The sequence below is a fragment of the Prunus dulcis genome, chromosome 2 (genome assembly GCF_902201215.1).
Source record: "Prunus dulcis chromosome 2, ALMONDv2, whole genome shotgun sequence".
NCBI lineage: Eukaryota > Viridiplantae > Streptophyta > Magnoliopsida > Rosales > Rosaceae > Prunus > Prunus dulcis.
Window position 1 is genome coordinate 16,560,668 of NC_047651.1, and position 12,226 is coordinate 16,572,893.

General features: G+C 31.9%; 1 protein-coding gene across 1 annotated transcript; it reads left to right on the forward strand.

The window, feature by feature from the left end:
* Positions 1-3,672: 3,672 nt before the first annotated feature.
* LOC117618267 (receptor-like protein EIX2) lies at positions 3,673-6,536 on the forward strand. The gene has a single exon (XM_034347862.1). The coding sequence runs from the start codon at positions 3,673-3,675 to the stop codon at positions 6,382-6,384; it is 2,712 nt and encodes a 903-aa protein (XP_034203753.1). The 3' UTR covers positions 6,385-6,536.
* The last annotated feature ends 5,690 nt before the right edge of the window (positions 6,537-12,226 follow it).

The following is a 12,226-nucleotide window of genomic DNA, read 5'->3' on the forward strand; positions in this document are numbered from 1 at the left end:
TTTGAATATGGTACAAATTTTTAAAAGGTTGAGTAGACACAAAAATGCACCGTTACAAACTTACCATGTCAAGTAAAGCCCAGTCAATAACTACAAGACAATAGTGAGAAAGATTCCGGTGTGAGTTGGAAGGCAAATCACCATCCTAATTCTCAAGTCTAGTCTAGGTTAATAGATGAGTGGACATGACCCATAGGATGCTGACTCACAGGATGCAGAAAAACTTGTATGAAACCATCTCAAGTCAAGTCAAGTCAATACCTACAATAATTTGTTATGATTTTTGGTGTGGAGCCAAGTCTGTGAAGTTAAAGTCTTATGTGGAGCCACACACATTCATTCTTCCAACTAATACCAAATTTGCCACAATTATTAAGAGCATCATTTCTCTTTTCTTTTTCTTTATTCTGGATGACACAAAACCTTGTCCGCATATCACACGTTCATTCTTCCAATACAAATTTTCCACGAGTCTTCTCGTCCATTAGTCCCGAGCTCAATCAACTTCCCATTCAGACCCTACAAATTAGAAAAAGAAAAAGTGATTATCTGATTTGTATGCTCTTCAGAAATTTATAATAAAACTCATTCGTTGCCTTTTATATATAAAACCTATACATTGAAGAAGAAAAAAAAAACTAGTTGTACTATATTTTTTATTTATTTTGAATGATGTGTGAAATACCATTATTATCCTTGCATTATAATTTTTTTAAAAAAAAAAATTGTGATGGCTGTATTGTAATTTTTAGGTTTTTTTTTTTAAAACTTGTATGGTACATTTGGTCCCTCCTTACGTTGAAAAAAAAAAAGAAAAAAAAAAGGAAAAGTCAAATGAGTTTTTTCCCAAGATTTGAGTATTGTTGGTGTTTATTTAATATTTGTTTTACATGTAGGACCCTATTTATGAGCTTACTTACATATGAAAAGTCCTTGTTTTTATCTATCAAGCCAATCGAATATCGATAAAGTGTGATCCAAACTAATTGAGAATTCCAAAATTTATCCAATCGCTTAAGTCAAGTCAATATCTAACCACCTAATTGCATTGTGGAAATTAGTATCTAGCAAGGGCAGATGATTCATACTCTTTTTCTTGTCCGGTATTGTATAAAAATATGGCTCTATTTTGGTTTTCTGTCTATCTATGCAAATATCTTTAACACATTACAAGAATGATGGAGAAGCATTTGAAAGGAAAGAATGTCATCTCAACTTGAAAGGAAAAAACTTCTCATCCTCATCCTCTACCTAGTCCCTGTCAAGGATTATCCATCCACACAAACATTGAGGACCATATTCCCCATTGCGAATCTGTTTCCATCCCTATTCATAAAGAGTTGGCTGAAAGTCACAAATAATCTATGTAGTTTTGCCTTGATTACTAGGAAGACCATCTTTATAGACTAACTTGTGCACTATCTCTCTAATAAAGGCGGAGTTGGATACAAAATGAAGGACACTTTGACTTCCTTTCTCCAAAACTTTAGTGATCAAATTCAGCACTAAATATACTCCTTCCTACTTAAGAATTTCTTGATTATCACTATAAATTATAATATGAGAAATTTTATGAATAATTGTAACACTACATGTAATATTAATTTATCTTAGTTTTAATATGTGTTTGGTGGAAGATTTATGCTTTACTATATAAGTATCAATAAATATATAGACATATGTTTCAGTTAAGTCAAGGTCCATATTTGTAAGAAGATAATCGTAGCTTGTTTCCCACCTTGAATGGGAGGCAAATTTTTAAAAGGTTGAGTGGACACAAATATATGTGCGTTGGTAGACATATCTACGTATGTTTCAAGTTAGGTCAAGTCAATATTGCAAGAAGCTTGTGCCTTGAATGGGATCAGGAAAACTTGTATGAAACCCTCTCAAGCCTATTCAAGTCGACTCAATACCTACAATAATTTGTCATGGTTTTTGGCGTGGAACTCGGGATTCTCAAGTCTGTGAAGTTAAAGTCTTATGTGGAGCCACACACACACGCATTCATTCTTCCAACCAATACCAAATTTCCACAAGTCTTATGATCCAGTAATTTCCCCAATTCATTGAAATACATGTTCAGACCAGAAGAAAAAGAGAAAGGCTACCTACCTAACTTTACGCAAAGACTATAATTCAATAGATAATTTCTGAAGATTTGTACTTTCATATATAATATTTGTATAATTTGTGAAATATATCTCTATAATTTGTAAAACTGTATGAAACCATCTCAAGTCAAGTCAAAGTCAATACAAATTAGAAAAAGAAAAAGTGATTATCTGATTTGTATGCTCTTCAGCATGCAGCTCCTTTTTGTTTTTCAGAAATTTATAATAGAACTTATTCCTTGCCTTTTATATATAAAACCTATAAATTGAAGAAAGAAAAAAAAAAAAAAACTAGTTGTACTATATGTTTTATTTATTTTTTATTTTGAATCATGTATGAAATACCATTTTTATCCTTGCATTATAATTTTTAGGAAAAACAATTATGATGGTAGTATGTAGTTTTTAAGTTTTTTAAGGCTTGTATGGTATATTTGGTCCCTCCTTAATTTGGGAGAGAAAAAGTAAAATGGGCTTCTTTTTTTTCCTATGGTTTGAGTATTGTAGGTGTTTCTTTTTTATTTTAAATTTTAAATTTTTAAATATTTAGGGCCCTATTTATGGGCTTACTTACATATGAAAAGCCCTTGTTTTTATCAGTCAAGTCAATCGAATATCGATATAGTGTGATCCAAACTAATTGAGAATTCCAAAATTTATTCAATTACACAGGTCAAGTCAATATCTAGCCACTTAATTGCATTGTGAAAATTAGCGTCTAACTTAATTTGTAGAAGGGGCAGATGATTCGTGGTCTTTTTCTTGTCATGTCTTGTGTAAATATTATGGCTATGTTTTGGTTTTCTGTGTGTCTGTGTGAATATTTCAAACACGTTACGAGGATGATGAAGAAGCATTTGAAAAGAAAGAATCCCATCTTAAGTTGAAAGGATGTGCATTCTCAAAAAAAACAAAAAAACAAAAAATAATAAATATATATATTGAAAGGATGTGCCAAAATTAATACATGCTCATCTTTAATCCCAAAAAACCACTGGAGGATGCCTGTGCACCTTAACAATACTGGGAGTTTTAGAAATCATTTTCATAAAATGTTTTAATAAAATGAAAATGAGAAAACGAATTAATTCCCCAATTCAATGAAGTTTTTGTGTAGAAACACTCAAAAAATGAAAATGCGATGTTCTTATTTGGATACCTTTTAGTATGTCGTTTCTGTTTAAGAATGTCATTTGCGTTTTAAGTATGTCGTTTATATTTTCATATATAATATTTGTATCAAAAAATATATGTGCGTTGGTAGAAGATATAATTATATGTTTCACGTTAAGTCAAGTCAATATTGCAAGAAGATATGATTATAGCTTGTCCTTGGATGGGATCATGGGACGCAAATTACGGTTGAGTGGATACAGACTTGCAGACTTGCAGCATATGACAAAATTTGCATACTATTGAAGCTAGTAAAGACTTTCTTTTTTCCCCCTATATATATATATATATATATATGGAGAACCACGAAGACAAGCATATATCAATAATTAAATCCTAAACAATTGTGTCTCTTCTCTTCATTGGATCGTGTTCATCTATTAACATGCAGAGTCACGGAAGATGCTTGAAACTCTTTCTTGCATTTGCGCTGCTTTTGCTGCAGTACACCCAAGGAGGAGAGGTGGACCACAGTCAGAGGGATACTAACGTTACCATAAGGTGCATAGAGAGGGAAAGGCAAGCACTCCTTGCATTCAAACGGGGCATGGTGGATAAGTCCGATTTACTCTCTTCATGGGGTTCAGAAGCACAAAAACAAGATTGCTGCAGATGGGTGGGAGTCTCTTGTAGCAGCCAAACTGGCCATGTTCTTCAACTTGATCTTTCATACAAAGTTGTAGGCGGCTATTTCAATTTTCGAGGTAAGATGATTAGTCCTAAACTGATTGAGTTGCACCATTTACAACATTTGGACCTCAATGATATTAATTTCAATGGGAGCCAATTTCCATATTTCATTGGTTCTTTAACCAATTTAAGATACCTTGATCTTTCTTTCACTAATTTTCAAGGGAAGTTTCCAAGTCTGGTCGGAAATCTTACGAATTTGGTGCATCTGAACTTACATGGTAATGACTTTATAAATGCTGAAAATCTCGATTGGCTTCCTCTTCTTTCGTCGTTAAGATATTTGGACTTGAGTTTCTCGAATCTCAGCAATATTTTCGATTGGCCGGCAGCCATTAATAAGCTTCCTGAACTAACAAACTTGACACTAGGTGCATGTGATCTTTGTTCTCCAATTCTTTCCACTCTTTCTTACATAAACTCTTCTAAATCTCTTGCTAGCGTTGACCTTCATGCCAACCTTTTGAATAGTACTTCAATATTCCTCTGGTTGTCCAACTATAATACCAGCCTTGTTGATCTTGACCTCTCTTTTAACCAACTAGCCGGTTCAATTCCTGATGCTTTTGGAAACATGAGCTCTCTGGCACATCTTGATCTCTCTTATAACCAACTTGAAGGGTCATTACCTGATCTTACAAACCTTTCATCTCTAGAAGTCTTGTCTCTTAGTGACAATCAATTAAGCGGAGAAATTTCAGGAACTCATTTCTCAAAACTCTCCAAACTATGGAATTTGGATTTATCTTCTAACTTGCTAGTTTTAGACATCCACGCTGATTGGATTGCTCCTTTCCAACTGCAGTCCATAAATTTAGAGTCTTGCAAGCTGGGTCCGCATTTCCCAAAATGGCTTCAAACTCAAAAAAATATCTCATTCCTTGATATTTCTGATGCTGGAATTTCCGACATTCTTCCAAGTTGGTTTTGGAGTTTATGTCGTAATGTGGAATATATGGATCTCGCACGCAACCAAATTAGAGGTACATTTCCAAATTTGACATTGGAATTTTCATATTCCCCTATGCTAGATCTGAGTTCGAACAAGTTGGAAGGTTCAATCCCCTCATTTCTATCAAAAGCCTCATATTTGGATCTGAGTTCGAACAAGTTAGAAGGTCCAATCCCCTCAGTTCTATCAAAAGCCTCATATCTGGATCTGAGTTCGAACAAGTTGGAAGGTCCAATCCCCTTAGTTCTATCAAACGTCACATATCTGGATCTTTCTAATAATAAACTTTCAGGGTCAATTTCGTTCTTGTGTTCAAGTGCAGCTATTGGTTTAGTCTTTCTTAACCTCTCAAGCAACAATGTTTCTGGACAAGTTCCAGATTGCTGGACACATTTGGAGAATCTAGTCATGCTTGATTTGAGTTACAATGCTTTGTCCGGGAAAATTCCTACAACAATAGGCTCTGTATTTGGGATTGAAACACTCAAATTAAGAAGCAATAGATTTGTGGGACAATTGCCTGCTTCGTTGAAGAATTGCACAAGTTTAGTAGTTATTGATGTTGGGGACAATAAATTATCCGGACCAATACCTGAATGGTTAGGGGTTAGCTTAAAGAATTTGGTTATCCTGATGCTTTCGTCTAATCACTTCAATGGAAGCTTGCCCTCACAATTATGCCATCTAATACGAATTCAAAATTTGGATTTCTCTATGAACATCATCTCTGGAAGCATACCCAAATGCCTCACCAATTTAACTACTCTGGCTCAGAAAGGAAATTCAAGTCTGAACATCTCACATTCTTATGAAATTTCTACGATCAATTTGGTAGATTTTTATGACGATGATGCAACCTTCATGTGGAAAGGAGGAATGCAGACATACAAAAGTACTTTGGGGCTCGTGAAGAGAATTGATCTGTCAAGCAATAAATTAACAGGGGAGATTCCAAGTGAAATCACTCATCTTGTTGGGTTAGTTTCTTTAAACCTATCGAGAAACCAATTAACAGGTCAAATAACTCCAAAGATCGGAAACTTGCAGTCATTGGATTCTCTTGATTTGTCACGAAACCATATAGACGGAAGAATTCCAACAAGCCTTGCTCGGATAGATCGTCTTGGTTTCTTGGACTTGTCATATAACAACTTGTCTGGCAAAATTCCAGTCGGAACTCAGCTCCAAGGCTTTGATCCCTCTTTTTATGCTGGGAATCTTCAACTCTGTGGACCTCCACTTAAAAAGATGTGTGCTGATGAAGTGGAAAAAGGTCCAAGTGAGCAAACTGACTTCATCAACCAAAATGACAAGGATGAGCTAATAACACTGGGATTCTACATTAGTATGGGGCTTGGATTTGCTATTGGATTTTGGGGAGTTTGCGGCACCTTGATATTTTCAAAGTCATGGAGGTACGCATACTTGAAGTTCTTGAATGGTTTAAATGATTAGTTTTTTGTGAGGATAGCTTTGTTTAAGCAGCAATTGAAGGATGCTTAATTACTAAAGATCAACGGTAAGTAATCTCTCTTTCTCTCTCTCATTGTTTATTATTATTTTATTGACTTAATCAACATGCATGATTAATTTGGTTTTTCTAATTTTTTATATTCATGCAAACTAATTGGTCGTTTTTTTCTTCTTTTTTGTTTTTTTGTTTTTTTGTTTTTGCATTTTATCTTTTTATCCAGCATCTTCGGAGACATGTCTTTCCTTCAATCAAAATGGTGCAAAGTTGCCATGGACAGTTGGAGTGTCTTAACTCCTTAATAAGAAGATTAGTGGATGGGTTGGCACGAAATTGTTTGTTTTGCTTTGTTGTCGTTATTATTCCTTGTTTTGTTTGGATGTGTTGTCGTTTCCTTTCTTTTGAGTAGAAAACTGAAGCTCCCAGAGCATGACTTGGCATGTTAGTGGCCTTGCCTCATTAATATGAAACTTATTGGTCAAGAATTTGCTCCATTGCCAACGGAATCCAGTCTAGTGACAATTCACTTTTTTTAGTATTGCTTGAGTCAAACAATATGAGTATAATATTTTTCAGATTGTATTTCATTCTTCAAAAGAATGTATTTATAGTACAATGATGTGACCCTAGTAGGGTCAAACTAGGAAACAAGATAAAATCCTAATTACACAATATCTGTACAAAAGGAAATAAATATAATAATAATAAACTAGGAAATAAATATCCTAATTAAGCTAGGATCTCGCTAATAGCTTGTACTAAAAAAACAGTGACGATGCATCTAATAGCTTAATCAGAAATAGTTTTAGAAAACAAAAACAGTGAAACCATTTTTGTTAAGTTTAATAAACAAATTGTTCCAAAAATGATTGCCCAAATCAAGCACAATAATCTATATATATAAAGCAAAAGGCATAGAATGGTGAAACATTCAAAATACCAGAAAATGCCCTTGGTTAATTCAAACATTAAGAATTGAATTTATTAATTAAATGAGGATAATATGGTAAATTCATATTTTTTATATTAAAAATTAAAATTAAAAACAAAATCAGATAATAGATCCTACTTTTATGTTATACTAGCCTCTCTGCACGCGCTTCCGCGCCTGCAAGAGGCTTTTTTAAAAAAAAATTAAATTTATTTTAGAATTAAAAAAGATAATGGATAGTTGTGTTCCATAAAAATAAGATCCATTATCTGAATTTTCTTTTATTTTTAATTTTTTTAATACGAAATTTTGAATTTACCATATTATCCTCATTTAATTAATAATTTCAATTTGTAATGTTTGCATTAACCAAGGGCATTTTCTGGTATTTTGAATGTTTCACCATTCTCTGCCTTTTGCTTTATATATATAGATAACTACCCATATTATTTTTTCTTCATTCTAAAAATTAAATAAATAATAAATAAAAAAATCAATTAGCACATTAAATAAATAATAAATAATAAATCAACCGTCACTTGACACTACTATATTATTGAATTTTTTACCGTTGAAATTTTATGTTGATCTTTTTTATGTTCTTTTCATCAACCAATGTGGAGATGGATGATTTTTTTTTTGTTTTAATGTATTTATGTTACATTTTATAATTAATTTATAAGTATTTTAACTTGATTAATGAATTACTCTTAATACTAAAATATAAAAATACATTCATTTAAGAAAGTAATAAATAAATCAACACTATGTAATAAAATAATATTTTAATTTGACATATCATGTGGGATGTAAAACCATGCAGGATGTCAAATTGCCACATTAGCTATCAAATTTAAATTTGATATTTGATATTTGATATTTGACATTTCCCTTGGAGATGCTCTAAGCACCGACATGAGAAACATGTCAGTTGGGTTATGTTTTGGGATTGAATCCAACCCGACCAATAATAACATCAATCTCATTGATTAGACGGTGGGCCTGTCCTTAAATTTGAGCTCTGGAGTTTTGGCCCGAATTCAAATCTGGGCTATTAATACAGATCCAAACAAATGGATTTGGAGTTAGAAGCCCAAATTCAAATTCACTCCTACCCAAACAAAAGGCCCAAAAATTATTTATATTCTCAAATTTTCTTCAGCTAAAAAATTAAATACTTGCAACTAAACAGAATCAAATAGAAATATTGTGCTCCCAAAGACCAAGGGCCGAATCACAATATGGGCTCCGGTGGGCTGTAGTCCAGTGATTTTTCAGTGGAAAAAAAAAAAAAAAAACATCAAACTTATATAAGCCACTATCTTAATCTAAAAATACACAATTTTATACATTAGCAACATCAATAGACATAGTCAGAGGTTTTTCACGTTTGTATATGGTGTCGAAGACTGTCCCAATACTAATAACCCACAATAAGGGTAAAGTCCTTAACTCTAACTCTCCTTTTTTTTTCTTTATTGATTTGTCTCCAAAAGAGAACCATTTTTCTAAATTAAACTTCCTTTCATGAATAATATGGCTCTCATTCCATTATTTTTCTTGTGTTTATAACTAGCATGATTTGTACTAATGTATACTTTTATTTATATAAAGCCAATGGAAATTGTAAGTAAAAAAATTGAACGTTGAATTTTAAGCTAATAACTTTAGCTATCCTATCCGATGATAAATTTCTAATTCTGCTCTTGAACAAATATCATATAAATCATATGCAACCACACCAGACACATGACATAGCTAATGTATTTGAAAATGAGTAGAGGTGCACAAGCGAAACATATCAAATACCTCTGAATTTCTTTTTCTTTTTTTCAATAAATAGAAATGGCAACCTCTCATTGATTTATGAAAATTTGAAATAGAATCCAACCTATGTAAATTTGTAATTATGTTCAATCTTAATCATTGTTTGAATGGTTACAAGAATAATTATTACTATGCCGAGATAAATACAATTTATAAATTACAATGCTGCCTTTATACTTCAATAATATTACAAACTTATAATTAAAAAAATTACAAACTTATAATTACAAAAATTATAAACTAAAAAATAAATCCAAAACTAATTTAACTATTTTCAAAGTCTTCAACCAATATAAATTCAAAAGTCATCAAGTACCAATAACATATAAATTGGATGCAAGGAGATCTATGCCTTCACTATAATCCTTCAAAAGATGCACAAGAATTCTTCCAAAACAGAGATAGAATTTGCACATCTTCATGCTTCCAGACACCTAATGCCAATGCAACCAGAGCACAAAGCTCAAAATATGGATTGGTAGACAGAGAGAAAAAAACGTGTCGACATATATACATATGAAAGAGAAAATCTATAGAAAATATGCAGAAAATTTTACTTATCATAAGAACCATTTATAATAATCAATGCAAAGGAAAGTTGAGTTAGCATATATAATAGATGGTTTATGTTGAAGGCATATGCAGAAGGAACAGAGATGAGGGCTGATGATTCAGCAAGTGATTTGATGCTTGTTACTTTCGATCTTCGCTCTCACCGTTGGAGCAGCAGCAACTGGAGCCATTGCTTGAAATTTCAAACTAGTGTTTGTGTGAAAAAGAGACTCATAGTTTTAACTAAGAAAATGAGAAATATATTGACTTTCACATTGGAAAGTTGATTTTGTTATATATTCTTTAAAGATTAGGGGGTTTCTTCCAAATTGACAATGAAGTTATAATGCTACATTCAAAACATGAAAAAACGTTGAGAAAAATTGTAATGTATTTCAGGAAAAACATTGTGCATTAATATATGAACTTTGTCTTCAGTATGGCGTTGAACTTTTTACTCTTACTTACTTTGTTGTTTGGATATGCCTAGATACATATAGTTTAATTATATTATTGCCTTTAAAATTTTTTAAAAATATGAAGGAACAAAAAAGAGTGTTAACACAATAACGGCAAATAACAAATAAGTTCGGCCAAGATAAAATAAAAAAATAAAAAACCAACAGGGTACCCATATCTTATTCATTTTCTTCCAACTGAAATTAATACAACCGAGCTCATCCAAAAAAAAAACAAAAAAAAAACAATCAAAGGTGATCAACCATCCTGTTTCCTCTATTATTAGTCTATATATCAGCAAACAAGATGCAATCTTCCTTTTATAACATGGATGCTCAGAAAATAAAAAATTATGATGCATTCACTAATGGACCCAGATTTTTTTTAGCGGAGGTGTAATATTGATTAAGTATGAAAAATAGTTTTTCGGAATAATCATTTTTCTCAAGATAATTTTTGGCGGCTTTTATTCCTTACACATCAAATAAGAAAACTTGATTTTATGGGATTTTAGTATGAAGTATATAATGACTTAATGAGCTATCATTTTTAGCCTAAATCGTATGTTGCACTAAAACCGAATTTTTATATTTTGATTTGGTGGGAATTTGATTTTCTAATATTTTTATTTGAATCCAAATAGGGGGTACTTCCTTATTTACATTATAAACTTAAGTAAATTGAATAATATAAAAATAAATAAAAGTAAAAGGACAAAGAATATAAAAATAAATAAGGTAATTTGTATATTAGTTGAGCAAAGGGGCAATTTCAAGCACCTACAATGATTTTTCCGACGAAGTAAAATGCAGTTGCACCTCATTACGCCTCACTATCACTAGGTCCGCTAGTGGATGCATTGAACACTTTATTTTTCGTTAGCTCAAAGGGGTTAATATCAGATGAACGAGTTCTGCGGGAAAAAAACAAATTACATATATATAATATATGAGCTTCAGATAGTTAATGGAGGCCTGCTTCTTCTGCAGCTTTTGCTTGGTTTCTTCATAGGTTGGCTCTGCTATTTTTATATTTTTTTTAAAAATCATATTTTTAAAATAAAAAACCAACAAAAAAGAAAAAGAAAAATAGAGGAGTAGAAATCGGGATAGAGGGAGAAGAGAGAGAGTTTAATTTTAATTTTTTTAAAGTGATGACATGATTGCTGTTATAGTTGACTAATTGTTGAAATTATGCGTGCATATGTTGGAGCTCCAGCTTAAATTATGTATGTTCATGCTTCGTAGATTGTAGAATATACAACTACAAATTTTAGATTGCCAAGCAAAACAGCTAAATGTTGTATATGATTAAATGTTGTATAAAAAGTGATTTATGATTTGGATACTCTTCAGCATGCATCTTGCTTTCATCTATATATCAAGTCAATCAATATAATGTGATACAAACTAATCGAGAATTTCAAAATTTATTCAATTACTTAAGTCAAGTCAATACCCATCCACTTAATTGCATCGTGAAAATTAGTGTCTAACTTTTAATTTCTAATATGGACAAATAATTCATGATCTTTTTAATATCATGTATGTCGTGTATAAATATATGGCTCTACTTTAAGTTTATGGATCATCTTTTGCAATATCCCACACTCGTTCACTTTTGAAAAATCTGCTTTTGGTAAAAATTTGACAAAGCAGACACATGTCATGGTACTTTAAAAGAAATCCGAATTATTGAAGATGTGCTTTTTGTGGAATTAAACGGTCCAAGCTTTCAAGGTCAAGTTAATACTTACACTATTAAGAAATTGGGTACGAAGGAAAAAATAATTATGAAACATAGCCGCGAAAATTATAAGTCACCACATAAAGTTTGCTTAAGAAATATACATGTCATCGCTGAAAGTTGGGTTAAGAAATATCAAAAGCCTAGTCAAGTCGACTCAATACCTACAGTAAGTCAACATATCAATGTTATCCTCTCATTTATTTTTGAAAATTTAAAATAAAATCCATCATACGGTATACTTTAACCTTTGGGATTATTCACGTTCCTTTTCATCATTCCTTTTACATACTATCAAATTTCTCACATTC

What these genes read in the sequence shown, in the direction of transcription:
- LOC117618267 (XM_034347862.1), top strand. Translation starts at nt 3,673, where the DNA reads ATGCAGAGTCACGGAAGATGCTTGAAACTCTTTCTTGCATTTGCGCTG.